The 20255-nt window shown below is 40.3% G+C and overlaps 2 protein-coding genes across 2 annotated transcripts in view; both read left to right on the top strand.

The window, feature by feature from the left end:
• Positions 1-136: 136 nt before the first annotated feature.
• On the top strand, positions 137-9881 carry batf (basic leucine zipper transcription factor, ATF-like). Its single transcript, XM_020617289.1, has 4 exons — positions 137-704; positions 2398-3842; positions 4883-4987; positions 8657-9881. Exons 2-4 carry the CDS (start codon positions 3780-3782, stop codon positions 8861-8863), a joined length of 375 nt encoding a protein of 124 aa, XP_020472945.1. The 5' UTR covers positions 137-704; positions 2398-3779; the 3' UTR covers positions 8864-9881.
• An 89-nt stretch (positions 9882-9970) lies between these two features.
• Positions 9971-20255, top strand: part of flvcr2b (FLVCR choline and putative heme transporter 2b) — a 24319-nt gene continuing 14034 nt past the window's right edge. Inside the window, exons 1-3 of the mRNA XM_020617290.1 lie at positions 9971-11003; positions 14899-15040; positions 18862-19060. Coding sequence (XP_020472946.1) covers positions 10434-11003; positions 14899-15040; positions 18862-19060 — 911 coding nt within the window. The 5' untranslated portion in view covers positions 9971-10433. The remainder of the gene's footprint in view (positions 11004-14898; positions 15041-18861; positions 19061-20255) is intronic.

Genomic DNA, 20255 nt, shown 5'->3' with positions numbered 1-20255 from the left:
CCTGACTCTTTGTGTCGTACTCTGGTGCGGGCACATTCATGTAAAATGACACATTATAGCGTTTTAGCAGTGAAAACAGTTTCCATCGCTGCAGCTGTAGTTGTATTATCCGACGCTGCAGTGCTCCGTGATGACGTCACGACACCAGAGTCTAAAGCCTGGTGAACGGACACGTTCATCGCCGGGTGCGGTGGCGCGCGCCTGTAATCCAAGTTACCGGGAGGCTGAGGCTGGAGGATCGTTTGAGCTCAGGAGCTCTGAGCTGCAGCGGGCTACGCTGATCGGGTGTCCGCACTAAGTTCGGTATCGATATGGTGCTCCTGGGGGAGCCCGGGACCAGCAGGTCGTCTAAGGAGGGGTGCACCGGTCCAGGTCGGAAACGGAGCAGGTCAAAGCCCCCGTGCCGCTCAGTAGTGGGATCGCGCCCGTGAATAGACGCTGTAGTGCAGCCTGAGTAACACAACGAGACCCGGTCTTTTTACACCCACCAGTGAACTACAGTCACAGCACACACACTCCAACATTATATCTTTACATCACACAACAGCTTCAATGCTGCTGCTCTGTCTTTTTACTCCATCAGAAACCTTCACAGACCTGCTGCTCTGCTGCTGCTACACCACCTCCACCTGGAGGACAGCAGCACCAGCACCCACCTCCCTGAGAACTTCTCAGCTTGTTCAGCGGGTTGAGGTAAACTGCAGGTGGGACTAATTTAAACTGTAACAGCTTAATGACATTATTCCCAGGACCTTTTCTCCACACCTGATACTCAGTGTTATACAAGAATCTGAGAGTTGTCCTATGTGTGTTTCTCATAGTGTATGTTTTAAAAGGTTGATTCAAATAATGAACAGAGAGAGTGACACGTGGTTCATGCTGTAACATTATAATTATATTTATTTGAACTGTTAACATTTAATCACTCCTTCACTTTTTGTCACTTTTTCAATACAACCTTTGTACTAATTTACTTGTCAACACTGTGTTCCCTGGATTAAAGATGTGATTATTTGTAATCAGACTGACTGACCTGTGTCAGTTCCTATATCAGCTATAATTTTAGGGTATGGTTTCCCATAGTGAATATGCAAATTATAAAATGGATTATTTGTGGACTAAATTCATGGACTTCATGGACATTTGTGGACTAAACAAAGGAGAAAAAGTCAACTTTTCACTGACTGGACTTTACACCTGATCTACAATGCCCCATGAATGGTGTTTGTTTTGAAGTGAATATTCAGCTCTATAATTAAACTCACAACATGCATCAAGTGTTGTTATTTTTACGGTCTACACAGTTCTTCGCCTTCCCTCAGTAATTTGGTGGTTATTAGAAACCTCCCACAGACATTTTCTGGGAAGAGACACCACAAATGAGGCCATTTCAGTTTGCTATCTCAATAAATGACCCATCTGGGTTTTTCCAAGTAAGCAAAACCTAAAGAAGAAGAAGACAGCAGTAGTTAAATTTCATCTACACTGTTCAGCTGTCATTTCTGCTAAATATTCCTCAGGTCTAATATTGATTTAGCAAAAGTGTCATGTTGCTATCAAGCCATTCACTGCACTAGAATAAAAATGCTAAAAAAGATTAAACACTTTCTTATTTTAATAATCCCCAGATGGAATAGAAATGCATCAAAATTTCACTGAAACAAAAAGCAAAACAAAATTGACAAATTAAAAACAAAGACCTTTTAAATTGTTGTACAGCCAGTCCTCCCCACCTACATACATGAAAGGGTCAGAATATTATGAACACTTTTATGAGAATTTCACCAAAACTGAGACATTTTGAGCTTCATAAGCACCAATGTTAAGATGGAAGTGTTGCATTGAAGCCCATACAATAGTATAGGTGTACCTAATAAAGTGGCCACTGAGTGTACAATACAATAACATAAAAAGAAAAGTCACATCAGATTATTAAATGATGCCAATAGCAACTTGGACAAGAGAGTTTTTATATCTATTAGTCCTACAAAATGGCAGATTGTTTCTTTTTATAAACATCATCCACATGATGCTCAAAGGTCAGCTTGCTATCACACTCTTGCACAGTCTGTAGAACCTGAGTGTTAATCACTATGTTAAAGTCCAAGAATAACAACTTACACCAAGCTCTGTCACTATAATGATGACAGTCCACTCAATATTTAAATAATTTACTGTTTATTAAGGAAACAAATAGAAACATAACACTTATAGTACATTAAGTTCATTAAGGTTTAGATATAAAAGTAATAGAAAATGGGCCTCGATAAGTCAAAACCATAGTCTTGGTTTGTTTGTTCTTTCTTGTCTGTCTGTATTTGTACTGCATTGTTTCTGTGTTTTGCTTAAATTGAATTTGACTAATCAGCTTTTCTCCTTCTTTCTCTCTTTTTACAGCTTCAACTCTTTTGGACAGCGTTAAATGCCAAGTATTAGAAATGTCTGCCCTTGCCCAAGCTCTTCAAAATTCCTGTGATGGTAGAACATGTTTTTGTGTGGGAGGACTGTTCTGCCAAGCAAAGCTGTTTTGGTCCTGATTCTTTTTTTTTCTCACAAGAAAATCTTGTTCTTGCACCACCAAATGCTACCTTGTGATGGGGGCAAACAAGAAAATAATAGATGAGTAAAGGGCACAGCGGCTTTAGAGATTTTGCCGCTTGATTTTTATGTGGGTTTTGTTGGACGGTAAACCATCAGTATGTGTCAAATGTACGCAAAAGTTCTCTCTTAGGCAGAATTTTTGTTCATTTCCAGTATGTTTCCCCTCAACCACTTTGTATATTCAACGACTATTTAACCATACTGTTCATTTTCTAGAAGATTCCCCACCTTTTGGCATTTTCACAAAGTCATTTAGAATAAAAGACAATGAGCAAATTCAGCGTGGGGTTTTGGGGAGCCCCTTGGGCATTTCTCAATGCCAGAGCCCTTGACATTGCCTCACCTTATTGCAGCTGGCGTGTTGCAAGCGAGATGGTGTGGTTCACTTCTGGAAATTACCATGAAGCATGTGTAAATAACACAATCTAGTCATCCTTGTGTGGCTTAGGGATACGCTTGTCCCTGGAGGATTTAGTCAAAACGTGATATCATATGTGGCGGCTAAAAAAAGAGGAAGAGGGAATGCCCATGCCCCTGATGCCCCTCTAACACACGTGCACCCACAAATGCCCCTACATGCACATGAAAGGGTTGTAGCATCTTATCTTTTAGTGGAATTTTATAAATTCTTTAATGCTGATTGTGCTACTACCAAATACAATTTTCTATGCAGAGATACTGTATATATATTTTTTTACATTTAGGCAAATAGGTGTGTTTCTGATATACTGTTATCGTCCTATGTTTACACCAACTGCTCCTTAAACCCTTTATATGTTATTTTTCTGGAGTTTTTAAGATTACCTTATGTGCTTTACCTTTTCATCAGACATGTGACTTCCAGTCTAATGCAACTTACCCATATTCTTACCAGAAGCCACATCAGATACAACCAATTAGGCATCTAGTCTCACAGCGTATGTGTGTCAGAGAGAGAGCGAGAGAGAAAGGAAGAGAGCGAGAGTGAAAGAGAAGGAGGAGTGACAGAAAGGGAAAGAAAAGAGGGAAGAATGAGACTCATAACTCAGTAAGTGGTGAGCCAAGTTCTTCTCAGCAACTCGTTCTGCTACACAGACTCTCTCTCTTTCTCTATCTCTCTCTCTCTCACACACACACACACTCAAAAACACAAAGCAGAAGTGGACAAAGAGACACGGTTTCAGTCGCCGCGGTTGGCTATGGCTCAGGGCTCTGACAGCAATGACACAAGTTACAAATCCCCATCACCTGGAAGCAGACCGGTAAGTGTGCACGTCCATTTAGTTTTTAATAATATTACATCCTATTTTGACTTCATCTTTGGATGATGAAGCATTAAAGCTTTAAAGATTACTTTTTAAATACAAATTCTGTGAATTAAACACAAGACCTTTCTCCTAAATCTTTGATTGGATGCTGTATTTCATGCACTTTGTTGGGTAGCAACAGAAAGCCTATTCAAAAGTTCTGCCTTTGCTGGCTTTTTTCACAGTTTCTCAGAGTGTTTCACACGCACACATGGGCTGGAGGCATGACTTGTTTAAAGTGTAGGCATTTGTGAATTTCCAAACCAATGCTGGTCCAAGTAGTAGGAATCCTTTGTTTGTGCATGTCTTCAAACTGTGAATCATTTGAGCGCTGCCAGGAACACATGTTATGCTAAATATGGTGTGTGCTGTAGGTTTTAGTTCATGTGAGGCACTGCCCATCATCCTTAGTGCTATCACGTTTCACATGTGCTAGTCTCTAGCACATTGCTTTTATTGCTCACAAGCCTTCTGGGGAAAAAACCTTTCAAATGCTGTTTTTAATGCATGTTACAAGCTGGGTTGCTCACTTCATTTGGTTGAAGCAATCCTGCAGTAGCATCAGTTGAGGGTTGAGTTTTTCAGTAATGCTTTAATGGACAAATCAGAAGACGTTAGATAATTTGCTATCTCTTTGATGTACAACTGACTCAGCAGTTTGAAATGGATTAGTTATTATGATACCAAGAAAATCAAGTTCAGGACACGAAACAGGCTGTGCGTTATACCTAACCGATGATTCAGCCACTCCCCAACCTAGCCCTTCACATTAAACGAAATGTTAAACCCATTTTCTCTCAAACTGTCATTACAGTACTGCTAACACTTCCATTTCACACGGAAACCCACCAACAAGGGCCAGCAGTTTAAACTGAATCAACAAGCTCCTGGCTAATTCACCTTTTTCAGGTTCAGAAAACCAGAAATAACAGTTTGCCACTTGATATTTATGCAATTGCACACACATTAACTGCTGGTGTTTTACATTTTGTCAGAGCTCCTCAGATGATGCGAAGAAGGTGATGCGGAGGGAGAAGAACCGGATTGCTGCTCAGAAGAGCAGAATGAGGCAAACTCAGAAAGCTGACAGCCTGCACTTGGTAAGGACACCTCTCTCAGCATCATACAAATAGCCATACACCAAAAGCAACGCTGCTTTCTGCTTTTGACGAAGAGACACAAGCAAAAACAAAGAATATATTACATGGTATTAAAAAGGTACTGCACAATCTTTAGTAGTAAGGGTTTTTATTCAGTGGTTTAAATTTATGCTGGTTAAAAAAGCAGATTATTCGTACTTAAGGATGCCTAGTAGTTGTAACATTAGTTAGCGTATCCTTGCAAAATATATAATGTCATGATTTTAAGAGTATTTGTCAAGTTGTCACCTCAATAGTTTGCCTTGAATAAAAGTAAAAGAGCAATGATGTTTGTGCAAACCAAAGGCTCTGCCATCTGATCAGTTTCCAGTCAAACTCCATGACATATGGACACAAACTTACAGTAGCTGTATATAACGGTTTCTAAGTGCACATGCAGCCCTTTGCTGCCTCTGGGACTGTACTATTTGTTCTATATATACAAAATGCTCCCTGACCATGTGGTGATGTGTCATGGCTTCTGTTGGTCACACACTTGGACACTGCTCTGCCTGTTTAGACAAGCTTAAGGAATAAATTAGCATGTGTGGGCAATCACTCCCTTTTGCAGCACCAGAAATGACAGCGCTGAATATGATAACAGAAGTGTGTTCGGGCTAGCCGCTTTACTCATCATTCCTATTATTCATTTCATGTGATAAAAAGTAGTAAGTGCAAGAAATCCCACTTTTACTTCACTTTGTGCTAGTTTGACTTGGCAAAAGATGAGCTCTTAATTCATTAACAAAAACTTTAAAAACTAGCATTTCCTCTGTTTCACCTCCAAACACCTGGATTTGCAGGTATTTCTCAATGAGGTTGTAATTTCAGCTTCTTTTTAAAGCCTCTGTTACCTGTATATGCAGCAGGGAACACAATGGCTTCTCCAGCAATTATGTATTTATTTTATAAGTACTTTATAAGTACTGTCCCTTCTCACAGCACCTCATATTTCAATGCATTGACCACATATCCACCCTCTGTGTGACTTGTTGTTCAAGAAAAGAAGATTTATTCTGTATTCTGTCACATAGTTTTTCAGATCAGCTGTTTCTGTCAACTTTATCAGATGAACTGAAGCGATTTTGACCTTCAGAAAAGTCACAGAACGTAGGCAGTAGCAGATCTAGTGCGACTGAGGCGAATGCATGAGAAGCCTTCCAATGAAGTAACGCGTATATTATCAGTCTCTTAAAACACATTCACAGAGAACACTGGCGGACCACAGAACCTAGTCTGTGGTTTTGCTTTCATCGTCTCACTAGATAAACAGGAAGATGAATTTTTCCCTCTCACAAATAATATGACACTGTGGCTTATTTCCTGTTTCTTCAGTAGTATTTTTTTTTCTTCAGTGTAAATGAGCATGAAATTGTGTGTCGTGGGCAGGAGGGGAGAAAAAGGCAGTCACTTCTTGTAAAACACTGATAGTAGTGGGCTGTATTTGGCTAAGTGACGCAAATACAGGGGTTTGCCCAAAGCGTCTGACAGTAAGGACCCACAGCTCAGTATTGTAATCTTTTGACCCTGGTGTGATGACCTTTTTAATGCTTGAGTGGAAGATTTCTCCTCTGCTATTCCCACACAAAAAAGAAAGAAAGAATGAAAGAAAAACTACTGATGTACAACTTGCTCTAGTTATATTATGTCAAAGTTGATGATCAGTAAGAAAGCTTGTTTTGGTAAATGTTCTGACATCATGCCAGGCATTAGACTGGCATCTATTCAGACTTCAATGTAAGCAGTTCATGCCTGTGTTTTTGCACTTTTACAGTCATTTGGTTTAATTTGACCTAATTACAGTGTAATGGGGGCTGCAGAATTTCTGTAGAATTTTTTCAGGTATTTTCACTGCCTCCCAGAACAACCGTTGGTGTTGTGGAAAGAAAAACAAGTTGAATAGCCCTGAAACATATTTGAAGTCGCCCACCTGTGGTGATGAATTTTAATCTAATGTTATTATTAATATTATAGTATTATTCTTTGGTAAGGCAGGATGGACATTTTAATTCGGTCCACAATACTAAAAGGCAACTCTTCCATACCTAGGCTATAGAATATTACGGCAAAATTAAGTATATTTTATTATTTCATATACAATACCACCCGGTTTTTCCAAGAATGAGCTGCCTTCCTATAGGCCTTGTTTGTGTACAGTTTAAAAACTGACTTGCAGAGACTTGCCTGGAATAGTCAGTGCATGCCATTGAACACCATCCATTGTCTACTTTAGTTATTGTTGTTGTTATTATGCTCTTGAAAACACAAAGTAAATGTGATGCTACCACAGACCATCTGATACTCACACCAACTGAAGTGAATGGAAACTAACTGGAAACCAGACAGAGTCTGCAGCCAGGTTATATTTATAAAAACCAGTTGTGCTTTTAGCTTCTGTAAATGCTAATAGCTGCATGAAAACATCTGATGTGAGTGCAACTTGATAACGCTAACAGATTGATGTTTATCTGGTATAGCCTAATGCTTACCATGTTAACTGGCTTAACATTTTAGCATGTTAATATTTGCTAATTAGCACTAAGCACAAGTTACAGCTGAAGCTGATGAGAAGCTGATGAGAAGTTTCATTAATTTGGCTGGTGTTTGATTGGCATCAAACATTTACATTTGATCTAAAGGCGCTACATGAAAAGCCAGGGACTCACCAAAGTTCTTACATTTTAAACTGGAGGTGACTTGAATGCAAGGTTTATGACCATCTAATCATGGGCAAAGGCAGGGGATAGCCAGGGGTGGCACCGGCCACCCCCAGAATCTGACTGGTGCCACCCCTGACAGAGTCAAAATATGATGCTTGTTGGTATTAATGAATTAAAATGAAAACAATGACAAGTTGTTGTCTTAAATACAACATTTTTCTGGACAAATTTGTTTTATTTTACATTATCCATGCAGCATGATATCTGCATTTTTTTCTCTGACTGTGTTGTTGTGGAGTACTTGGCATGATTCACCTCAGTGCGGGGGAACCACTGTGCAGCAATGATGTTCCCAGCTGGGACTAAATAAGGAGCACAGCCAAAGTCAGCTAAAAAAAGCACCACCGTATGTGTGTCTCATTTTTACACAAAGTAAACAAATGCATTCTTAATAATGTATGGTTTATTATTTCATAGAACTAGGGGTTAATTTGCTTTTTTACATATTTATCAAATGTGCCACCCCTCTCGGAGTCTGGGCCCCAGCTTGGCCACCTCTTCCAAAATTTTCTAGATGCACCCCTGCATCTAATAGTTGCTGTGAAATTTCATTCAATACCATAAATATCAACCTCATTGTGGTGCTAGATTAAAAGTCATGGGATCATCAAGGTCTTCAGAGACTGTTTGAATAAAATTTCTGGTCAATCCATTCAGGTGTTGTTCAGATATTTTAGTCTGGTCAGTCAAACGACCACTGGACAGACATTGCCATCCAAAGAGCAATAATTATTAAAAAATCTGTTGTGCTTTGGAAAATGCCACATGGAAGCAAAATATAATGCTGCATATTTGGATTTTTTATTGATAAAAATGAAAGATTATAACTTTTAAGAAATCTGATCTGTCGCCTCTATCACTAATAAAAGACCTTTCTGTTCATCCGGACCCTGTTCGTGTGTGTTTCCAGGAGAGTGAGAACCTGGAGAAGGAGAACGCTGCCCTGAGGAAGGAGGTGAAGCAGCTGACAGAGGAGGCCAAGTATCTGTCTTCTGTGCTCAGCAGCCACGAACCTCTGTGCACTGGCCTGACTGCTCAGACCCCTGACCTCCTCTACCCTCCTCACCACAGCAGCTACCACCACCAGCACATCGCTGTACCACACTACCAGCACTGACATGACAGACTACTGAGATGGCCGAAGATGTGCTGTGAAACAGAAGACGGACCTCAGTGGAGAGAGACTGACTAGAGATGTGAATGTTAATCATTGCTCATAACTGATCAACGAGTAACATGACAGGCCAACACATCCAAACAGCCAAACAGTGAGAGTATGGAGTCCAAAGTGAAGCATACAGTATTCAAAACTATTTATTTAGCTTCTGTTCATCTATTTGCTTTTATCTGATTAATATCCAACATCTATGTGTGAAGCTAAATGGCTTGATGAGTAAAATTATCAACCAGTCGATGTTTACATTGGGAGAAAAATCCATCTACTGTATGTTCAGGTGACTCATGCAATATTTTTGTAAGCTGTTTTAGTGTTGTGCAGAGCTCCTTTGTTAATCTGTTATATTTAGAGTTTCTGATGTTATTATATGTTTCATTGTGTAAATGCTCAGGAGCTTTTGACAGATTTGATTGTGGACAAACAGAATGTAAAGTCGTCATAATCCCAAAAAGGCTTTGATGCACCAAAAAAAGAAACGGCTTGCTGTGAGGAACGGGCATTCACGGGTTCTTGTTTTGTGTACTGGTGATCATGTGTGAGAAGACGCCAGTAGAGATATTTATTAAAGATCATTTCTGACCTCCAGGGGTTTTTATGTATGGCTCTGTGCAGTGTTTTTCCTTGTCTGCACAACAGATTCTGCACCGGTGCTGATAACAGGGCAAATGTGACAGAGCTACTGTAAATGTGTTTCTCTCTGATTAGGGTCTATAGATGGCACTGTTTACCAGTATGACAGATAAGAGTTTGAGTAGATTATTTTACAAAGCACACAAATAATTCATAATAGACTCTCCTGTGTGGATATGAATTTTGTTTTTGCTTTTTTTGTTGCTGTTGTTGTTCAACACAACTGAAGTTTTGGTCTTTCTCCCCTTACCTGTTCCACAATCAGTTGTCAAAGTGGATCTGTTAACTGCAGTGTTTTAGACTAGGAAGTAAACTACCAATAAAGTGGCATATTTTACAAATTCCTTAACAAACATACTAATAATATATCAGAGAACTGCTCAACTAATTGTGCTTATGTCAGTCCGTGTACAAGCCCCGCCCTGTGCCTGCGTTGACCTAGTTTAGGCAAAGTCGTGACGGGTTTTTAGGTCCGGGTAGAGGGTCACAGGCGATCCCGCACGCGTTTAAACTCGACCCGAAAGGATTATAGTAATTCATAAAATAATCTGTTACTGATTTTATGCCTAAGTGAGATCACTAAACTAACTTAAACACGGAGAAGAAATGAATTAACAGTCTGGATAGTGCCACACAAACTAGAAGTTGAAGAGCCGTCGCTCATACCAGCAGATTGGAGATAACAAACAAACAGAACTTCTGCTTTTAGCTAAACCATGACGCTTTAGGCCTGCCCATCGTCAACAGAACGCGCTGGATGTTGAACGATCACACATAAAGCGACGATTTTCATTAGTTTTCAGGGTAGTTTGTAGTAATCCACAGTAGTTGAGAGTAAACCTTATACTCCATGAGTATATGTTAAAGAGTCTGGCTTAACATGAAGGAGAAACGAGCTTTAGGAGACAATAAACTGAACGAGGAACAAACTAAGGAAGGGTTGGAAGTGGGAGACCCAGCGAAGCGCGCCGATGATCAGAGCCAGCTGGACGGTAGCGAAACGCTGCGACCAATTCGTCTGTACAAACGGCGCTGGATAATCGTCCTCCTGTTCAGCTCGTATTCATTGTGCAACTCCTTCCAGTGGATACAGTATGGCATCATCAACAACATTTTCATGAAGTTCTACAACGTGAATGCCTTCACCATAGACTGGATGTCTATGATCTACATGCTGACATATATTCCGTTCATCTTCCCGGTGACCTGGCTGCTAGACAAGAAAGGACTCCGGATTGTTGCGCTGGTGGCCACTGGGCTCAACTGTGCCGGGACATGGATCAAAGTGGCCAGCGCTAGACCCGACCTGTTTCCCGTCACATTTCTGGGACAGTTCTTCTCTTCGTTCGCTCAGGTGTTCATTCTCGGGATGCCCTCGAGGATCGCGTCAGTGTGGTTCGGTTCAGAGGAAGTGTCCACCGCCTGTTCCATTGGAGTCTTCGGGAATCAGGTACGCTGTGATATAACGACTGTCTTTTAGTCAGTAGGTCAAGTTAGGTCTTCACCTATATGATCACAGTTTTAAAAGATATGCAAAAGTTTTTAATCACTGGGACGTTGGCTACGTCCACTGCATTTGACGCGTTGCGTAATTACGCACCTGTGTGGGCAAGCCACAATACTGCTTGCTGAGAATGTGGGGGAATGAATGTGAACAATAAACAGTGAAGCTTTAGTACTGTATCAGACACGGCCTTTATTTATACAGAATTTATGCATTGACGAATCCTCACTGTTAAAGCCGACGTTCTATATCAACGAATGATGAAGACATAACTATTTCTCTTATCATGTTACATACCTATTAAACTGTAGATAAACAAAACCGATTTCTACGCATACTATGTGAAATAGGACTTATCATCTTGGAACACATGGCCTGTGTTTACAGAAAACTACTCTGTACTCAAATCCTGATCTACATGTCCTCAGCCATGGCATAATAGCCACAGGAACGGTAATGCAAAGAAAGTAAACTATATTAAACAAAGTGTTTGAAAGTAACAAACCAATATTGCATCCAAATGCGTGTTAAGCACCATATGCTAGAACAGAGGCGAAGAACTCCACATGAACAGTACATGGTTTCATGCTGTTGAGTCTACATTAAAAGGATAAAATTAGAAATAATACATGTTTTTATATATTAGACCATTTATTGCTTGATAAACATGAGGTACAGTGACATTTTACCAATTTTCTGTTGGTTTTTTCTTCCACAAAATTCTCTGACTGACTTGTGATGGTCACTTAACATACACTACACATACAAAAAAACCTTCACATTATGATGCTCATTTTACTTTTATGAGAACACACACATGCACACACAATCACTGTTAGTGTGCTGCTGTTGTATTCTGCTGATCTGATTTAGCAGAAGAAAACAGTGCAAAGATCAATATTGCACCACTGGTAATATAAGCTCACAAGCATCAGATTTAGGATTTTCAACAAACAACGCGTGAGTCAACTTAACCCGCAGTAAATGTCACTGCAAAGTCATCACTTAGCACTGGCACATTTTTTGGATGCAGTTTCAATAAATAAGAACAAACACTTGTATAGAACATTCAGGCATATTAGAGGTTATTAACATCAGAAGTATTTTTCTGTCATTTGTGTCTGAACTGTGTAACAAACGGCTCTTATGAACTTACAGACAGATAAGGTCTCAGTATGAGTTACTTTATATCCATGCCTTTATACAAGCACCATATACCACCTTTCTGCAAGAAGCAATATAAGTCTAAGGCATATCTTAAAGGCAGGGTTTATTGCCACATCCATGCCCAGAGGAAAATCTAAGGACATTTTGTCTTTGTCACCTAAATAGGTTCTAGTTTTTCTCAATTTTTGTTACCACTAAGATAAAAAAAAAACCCAACAGATTTTATTTCATTGACTTTTACATCTCATGTGTCACAGTAAGAGCTAGGCTTGGCCTTTATTTTCTTACTGATAGCTAACAACCCTGTCAGGCTGTATTCTGATGACTATTTTTGCTTATTGCACATGAATCTAACTGAAACAGATGGCTATCAGAAATTAAGATGTTTTATTACAAACTGCATGAAAGTCAGTGCACTCTGAATGGACCAGTCAGAGAAGAGCTGGATAACTGTCAGGTTCTCCCAGATGGGAACAAATGGTTCTATGGATATGGTATAAGTGGGAAAACACAATAGGAAAATATCATACAGAATGGTAAATCTATTACCTTAAAATTCGGATATTGATAGACAGGCATACTTTGCTGCTAGGGGTATAAGATCTTGTGCGATGAGATCTCGCGATATTTAAAACATATGAAGGCTGTCTCATAACATCAATAGCTAGTACGACGGAGTGTGATGCAAAGTGAGAGTACGTTCACATTACAAAACCGCAACTCCCTGCTGCGTTTTAACGCACGGGGCTGCATTGGTCAGAGTTCAGAGGCATTGTTGTAGGTGTGTACGATATGGCTACGTTGTGACGAGTCGACATGAGTGGCTTAATTCACGTTCCCAGCCCGTGAGTTTCCGTTGTGTTTTGGTTAGCTATGCTGCTAACGTAGCCACTCTACCATAGCGCCAATTGAATTGGTCCAATTGTACCACCACTGTGTTGGCATTGATAGATTAAAACACCATTTAACATCCAGTACTAACGAAAACCCACGGCGTGTCATTACGGTGCATTAACTGTGACCCAAATTCCACAGTGAATAGAAGTTAGTGTTCATGCTAACAAGGTAAACAAAAGACCAATCGTCCCCCTTAGGCCTACGTGATTGGCCAATGCATCACTTTTGCCGGGTGATGTCACCGCCCAGTGCAGTGCCAAAATAGCATCGGTCACACACGGCTTCGGTTATAAGTTAGAAGGGAGGAAAGGGTTGTTTTAGGTGTTATCCTTAACAGTTCAAGGACCCATAGGTGATCAGCAGCAGAGACTTGGAAACATTAACCTGTTACAGCAACCCTCATACCTTCCTCTCATTCATACCAGAATGAATCGAAGTTCAAAAGAGAAATATGTCTGCATTGGCTTTCTTGGATTACTGTTATTTGACCAGTTAACTAAAGAGGTAGTACAAGGTCTCAAAGTTGGTTGGATTGGTTTAAACAGAATTGGAAGATTTCTTATATTAACATCACATGACAGGATGTGGTATTGAAGATCATTGCCATCACATGCACAGAGCTGTGAATGTAATGAGATTGTTAGTAAAAGGCGTGAGCGCCTTCATGTGGCTCCAGTACACCATTATCAGCAACATGAATGTGTTTCTACAGCACTGACTCTCTGGCCATTTTCTGAGTGTCCATGATCTACCTGCTCATTTACATCCCCCTTATTCTGCCCATCCTGTGGCCAGAACAGGGAACGTGGGATGATGTCCTCATTGGTTCAGCCTTCAGCTGCATTGGAGCTTGGATAAAAATTGGTAGTCTCAATCTGTTCCCAGGCATATTTTGTTTGCTCAGTAACTACTGCATTATTGCTCCTTACACCGCCTCAGTGTGGATTGAAGGGGAAGAGGTTCCCACGCTTGTTCCATTGTAGTTCTGGAAACCAGGTTTGTCTGAACAGATAATTAATTACCATTTAACTTATACTTCTGCAGCAGGATCCACATAGTGAGGCTGTCTGTAGATTATGCAGGGCTGCATTTGATACCAAAGTTAGTTAGGAGTCCCGAGATAATTGTGTTAACTGTTTACGTAAACCTTCTCATCATACTTGGTCTTTTCAGAAGTTTAAAGGTTGAGTTGGTTTTCTTTTGGGCAAAAACATGCTCTTGGCATGTTTTGCTGACCAGCATGTGCAAGTTTTAGATGAGCGATACTGCAGCAAAGTTTGCTTGTCAGGACTGAAAATAATAAAAAAAAACCTAAACTAAACTGCAGCTGTTTCTTCATACTGTAGGTAACAGGCCTCCCACCTACCTTTAACCTCTAGAGTCCCTGCGTCCTCATATGAGGACCGCACAGCTTGGGTTTCCAAAGCTCAGGACTCTAGAGGTTATAGCTCAGTTGAATCTTAAAAGTCCATCCATCTATTATTTATACCACTTATCCTAATGAGGGTCACAATGAATCTCAAAGTTTTACTTCAAATTTACATTAAATCCATTAGCAAGGTGAAAAGCTGGATAATCGCTTGCTCTTTAAAAGGTGTAAAAACAAGGTTCCAAACACACTGTGGTACCATTCAGTCACTATATATGTGATTTAGAATATCAGTGGCACCACTATGATTTTATATTTCTTGCAAAATAATAATGTGGAGCTTTACATGTTCATTTATAACCTGATATATTTCATTAATTAGTGCTATATGTGTTTGCTGTCTCCCAGCTCGGTGTTGCCATTGGGTTCCTTGTGCCTCCTATGCTGGTGCCTAATGTGGACGACTTGGATGAGCTGGCTCACCACATCAGGGTTATGTTCTACATCACAGCAGGAGTAGCTACCGTTCTCTTCATCCTCGTTGTCTTTGGTAAGATGAATGTAGACATGCAGAGTCTCGAGATGCCACCCCAGTGCAACAGAAGTGAATAGATTTGTGCTGCTCATTGCATTGAACTACATTTTCAGTAGGACTATGTCTTCAACAGAAAGTAATTTAAATGAAAACTGTTCATTGTTTCTGCAGTAATGCAGTGCTGTTAGGTTTTTCAAATGTATTTTTTTTGCTGCTTTATTCATCTCCGTTATATTGGTGTGATAGTAGAAATCTCAGAGGAAGATCTCAGAATCTCCAGATTAACTTTCTCCTGAAACTTTCTGCATAACTAGATACCTTGAAGGGTAATATAATTTTGGCATTCGAGCAGTTTTTGAATTTACATAAATTGGAGAATCAATCAAATCTCATTTTACTGTGTGTGTGTGTGTGTGTGTGTGTGTGAGTGAATGGATAAAGATGTGGAGAGCTCATTGAAACAATCAAGTGAATGAAATTAATGAAATCCAAGGCACTGTCACCTTTAGTCACTAGCTTTTCCTCTTCCTCCCATTTTCTACGTTCTTTCATCGTGCTATAAAAATTCTCACATTTTTTTTTTTTAATGAATATTGCCTGACCTCTTTCACTTAGGCCAATGCAAATTTCTTTTACAGTGGAGAAGTTGAAAGAACAGTGTGGGAAGCACCATTTACTGAAATGGTGCTGAACTGCATGTTTGCACTGGCACCAAACCTTCCCTAGGAGGATATTGATAGAAAAAAGAAAAACATATCAAATACAAGCCATTCATTAAAATGTTAAATCTTTTACTATTTTAAGATTCATGAGGATAAAAATTCTTTAAACATACAGTCTTTCCTCCACTTTCAGTCATGTGACGGATGGTACAGAGAGAGGGATGTGACTTGTGCTGTTCTTGGTTATTCCAGCGAGATAATTCACACCAGCTGGCTGCAGTAGTTTCATGAGATGACACATAAACTCACACGCACACAGCACACCCTCACACATACAGTACATGCAAGATGCCATGTGTGAGGATTGTCCTGCTGGCAAGGCCATCTGGAGCCCTGCAACAGGCCTGTGAGTCAGCAGGGTAGACAGAATCCCAGGATTCAGAGATTTGCATAAAGTGTGTGCAGAGAGAGGAGAGATAAGAAGTTTGGCTGCAGCCTTCCTGTAAACAAACTGACAGACCAGGTTAACCACAGAGACAGTCTGCACAAAGACATAATGTGAGTGGATGTGGTTGAGTGAGTAAGGGGAATCACCAGGGGTGTTAGAAATAAATGGACATGCAGAAAGCATTTTCTAAAATGGACACGTAATCGGTATGAGCACTCCGAAGACTGTATGAAAAGAACTTTCATTTGAATGACAATGGCATGAGTAAAAGCAGCTGAGATAATATTAGTTTAAACTTCGTCACCCCCACTAGAGCAGCTGTGTCAAAGAGCAGGTTCATTTTGTGGGATTAGTGCGACCTGGTTACTGTACACATACCCTTAGGTCAGACTCACTGGGAGGACAAAAAAGAAAAACGTGTGGCTCTGCTCCAAGAACATCTGTGCTTCTCCATGAGTGTCTTCACCCAATTTTCCTCCTAAAAGGTGACCATCAGAAACTGGCAGAAGGTGCTTGAGACTGAGAAACACTTAGAGAAAGACCTTTAAAGGATATGTTAATCATGTTTTGTGTGGAGGCATATGGAGCCTATGGTATATGTTTGGACTTGTCCACCTGTGTCTGAATGTGTCCTGTTCCACATGGACAAGATACTTGTTTAGGCAAAATACAGAAGGCTCATTTGTGCTGTGGCTCATGCAAATGGTAGACATTTCATATGTTTGCAGCTGTTTGCTTGTGTAAACAGGAGAGAAACAATTTCCATTGGTAAGCTTTTGTTGTTTAAGTCTTCTCTTAAATATTCTCCTTAAACCTCCCCAGGGTGAAAGTAAAACCTGTTTTTACTTTCTTTGGCAACATCACATGCATCTTCTTTGTCCAAGGTTCACTGGAGGCATATATATGGGGATATATATACTGTGTATATGTATAAATACACACACACACACACATCTTTTTTTTCTGGTTGCACTAATACTGTACATCATTTTTCATCTATCTGTAAAGGCTGCAGTGTTGATAGCAGTGTAATGTACAAGCATGGACAAATTTGTTGGTACCTTTCCTTATAAAAGGAAGAATCCACTCTTTTTTCTGAAATAATTTGACACTGACAAACTGAGAGTAATTAGCATCATCATTGTTTATTCAATATGTAATGGAAATCAGTTCTTTGCTTTTGATTTTTGATTCAACAGGTTCTTTTTAGATATTAAAACTAATAAAAATAACATGGACAAAAAAGATGGGACCCAATAGAATTCAGAGAAAGGCTCATAGAAGGTCACTTCAGAATAATCCAGTGTTTTCTCCTTAGCCGTTCTTGGGTGCTTTTACATATGTGTTTGGGTCATTATCCTGTTGGAGGACCAATGAGCTACTATACAGAGCACTATGAAGTCTGAAGGCTATCAGAGCATTCTGGAGTGAAGCGTACCACCCGGTGTCAGAACGTTTTGTCTCAGTTGCAGCTCTTGGGTCAAGAAATACGGTGCCAGATGCAGCAAAGCGGCCTTTCATAGACAGGCCTCCTCTTTGTTTTAGGTATGATCTTGTTTTCTTTGAAAGGTCTGTGAACATAGAGTCGATGTGACTCGACAAAAAATGCCAGTCTCAGTCTGGGGCATTATTTACTATAATCCAGTTATTTATAATCTTTCCTAGGGGTACCAATAAATCTGTCCAGGCCTTTTAAAAATATCTTTGTAGAATAAACAATAATGGATCTTTTTCACACTTTCTTTGCTTTATTCTCTGACATACCAAAGACATACAGGTATACATGAGACAGCTGTTTTTAATTTCATCACTTTTCAGGAGGAATGAAGCATTGTTTCACTTAGCTGCAGCAAATGTGTACACATCTGTAAATTACAGTTTGGGGGCGGTAGAGTGGACTGTCTCCTAACTGGAGGGTTGGAGGTTTGATTCCCGGCTTCTCCATTTCACATGTCAAAGTGTTGTTGAGCAATACACTGAACCCAAAGTTGCTCCCGCTGATATCACTGATGTGTGAATGATTGTGCGTGTGAATGGGAAATAGTGTAAAGTGCTCTGAGTGCGCTTCAATGTGTAGAAAGGCATTAAGTAAGACCATTTACCAAGACCATACCATCCATCCATCCATCCATCCATCCATTTTCCTCCGCTTATCCGGGACCGGGTCGCGGGGGCAGCAGTCTAAGCAAAGATGCCCAGACTTCCCTCTCTCCAGACACTTCCTCCAGCTCCTCCGGGTGAATGCCGAGGCATTGCCAGGCCAGCTGAGAGACAGTCTCTCCAGCGTGTCCTGGGTCTTCCCTGGGACATGCCCGGAACACCTCCCTAGGAAGGCGCCCAGGAGGCATCTGAAACAGATGCCCGAGTCACCTCAGCTGGCTCCTCTCGATGTGGAGGAGCAGCGGTTCTACTCTGAGCTCCTCCCGGGTGACCGAGCTCCTCACCCTATCTCTAAGGGTGCGCCCGGCTGCCCTGCGGAGAAAGCTCATTTTGGCCGCCTGTATCCGGGATCTTGCCCTTTCGGTCATGACCCAAAGTTCATGACCATAGGTCACATACCACATTCATGAATTGTCAGTCATGAGTGTGTTCGCTCATAACTGATCTCCAGGTTTTGCACCTTGCATTTTAATTTACGTATATAGTACTAGTGAGTGTGCAGTTTACTGCTGCTGTTATTTGCGTTGACTTTATTTAACATCATTGTTGGTCTCTCCTTATGTCAGTCTTCCAAGAGCATCCTAAACTTCCTCCGACTCAGGCCCAGGCCAGAGCTCGTAGCATCCCACCGGAGCAGTACTCCTACACAGCCTCCATCCGCAGGCTGCTCTGCAACAAGCCCTTCATCATCCTCATCATCACTTATGGTCAGCCATCACCATTCTCCATAGTCACAGATTTTATTTTATTTTATCTTATTTTATTGTGGACTAACATAAAAAAAACTTAAAAAATTTAAGTGAGAGTTAAAGAAACATCTGTATTGTATTCATTGTGCCTCAGTTTGTAAGAAAAGAAACAGCTTGGTTGATTTTACTGTCAGTATTATTTATCACAGTATCCACTATATTCACCAGAGTAACTCAAACTGGTTGCCAGATTCAGGTATTCAACAAAACGTCAGTCGGTGATTCTCCTGGTTAATTGCTGTTTTTTTAGCATGTAAACCATTAAGTGGTTTTTAAGAAAGCCTCAACTCTCTTCTTTTAAAGGGTTTCAGGGTTTATCTGGTCACTAACTCTCACTCCGGTCATTAGTCATTCAAATGCTCGCCAAGATGAAAGTCGATGTGTCCTGCAAGGGTTCAAAGTTTGTTGATACTCTGACAATGTTTAACAGATGCATTTAAAAGATGTGACACAAAGACCAAACCTTGTAAGAAGAGAAAATGGTCTGGGTCATGACAATAGCTGTTTAGCAGCCTGTCAGGTTAGTCAGGATTGTTACATCATAGCAGGTTAGTCAGGATTGTTACATCATAGCAACTCAGCTGAGCCGTTTAAGGAAACACTTTATCATTGTTTTACTTTACCATTTCATTTCATGAGATGAGGTTTATTTGACTAGTAATAGCATGTCTGATTGTTGCTCAGTTCTTCTGTTTTCCTGCATACGGTTCTCAGGATGCCACATCACTTGAGAATCGGATTGTCCTTTGATTGTCACAAGTTGTCCCACTCTGTCCTGCAGGCTGCAGCTCCACCTGTCCCCATCTTTAACTGAGCTGTAGCTGCTGTTCCTGTGTCCTCTTACATTTAACTACTTATTTAAACAGGAATGAAATTTTATTTGTACATTTTACATCATTACTAGATTTATTTCTTTTCAGAAACTGTGTTACTGATCTTGTGGGTTTCTGTAATGTTCTATGCATATAAATATTCTTTCTGTATAATGAATGTCCAGGGTGGTGATGTTGTCTTAAACCTTTCATAGGGGCAGCCCCTTGGTTTGGGGCAGCTCTTTGTTTTGGAAACCTTATTAGCTTCATTAGACATAACAGAAAACCAAATTTTTCCCCTGTCCACTTTAAAGTGCTTTAGAATTCAGTTAAGTAAATTAGCACAGTACCTTCCTAACATGATGAAAAACTTCTCTGACAGTGTTTCCCATCCAACAG

This window comes from Monopterus albus, unplaced genomic scaffold (genome assembly GCF_001952655.1).
Source record: "Monopterus albus unplaced genomic scaffold, M_albus_1.0 scaffold188.1, whole genome shotgun sequence".
Lineage (NCBI taxonomy): Eukaryota > Metazoa > Chordata > Actinopteri > Synbranchiformes > Synbranchidae > Monopterus > Monopterus albus.
The sequence above is the reverse complement of the archived record's forward strand: the minus strand, read 5'-3'. Positions and strand labels throughout refer to the sequence as shown.

Coding starts and splice junctions, on each gene's coding strand:
- batf (XM_020617289.1), top strand. CDS start 3,780: ATGGCTCAGGGCTCTGACAGCAATGACACAAGTTACAAATCCCCATCA. Junction 3,843..4,882: donor CATCACCTGGAAGCAGACCG/GTAAGTGTGCAC, acceptor ACATTTTGTCAG/AGCTCCTCAGATGATGCGAA. Junction 4,988..8,656: donor AAGCTGACAGCCTGCACTTG/GTAAGGACACCT, acceptor GTGTGTTTCCAG/GAGAGTGAGAACCTGGAGAA.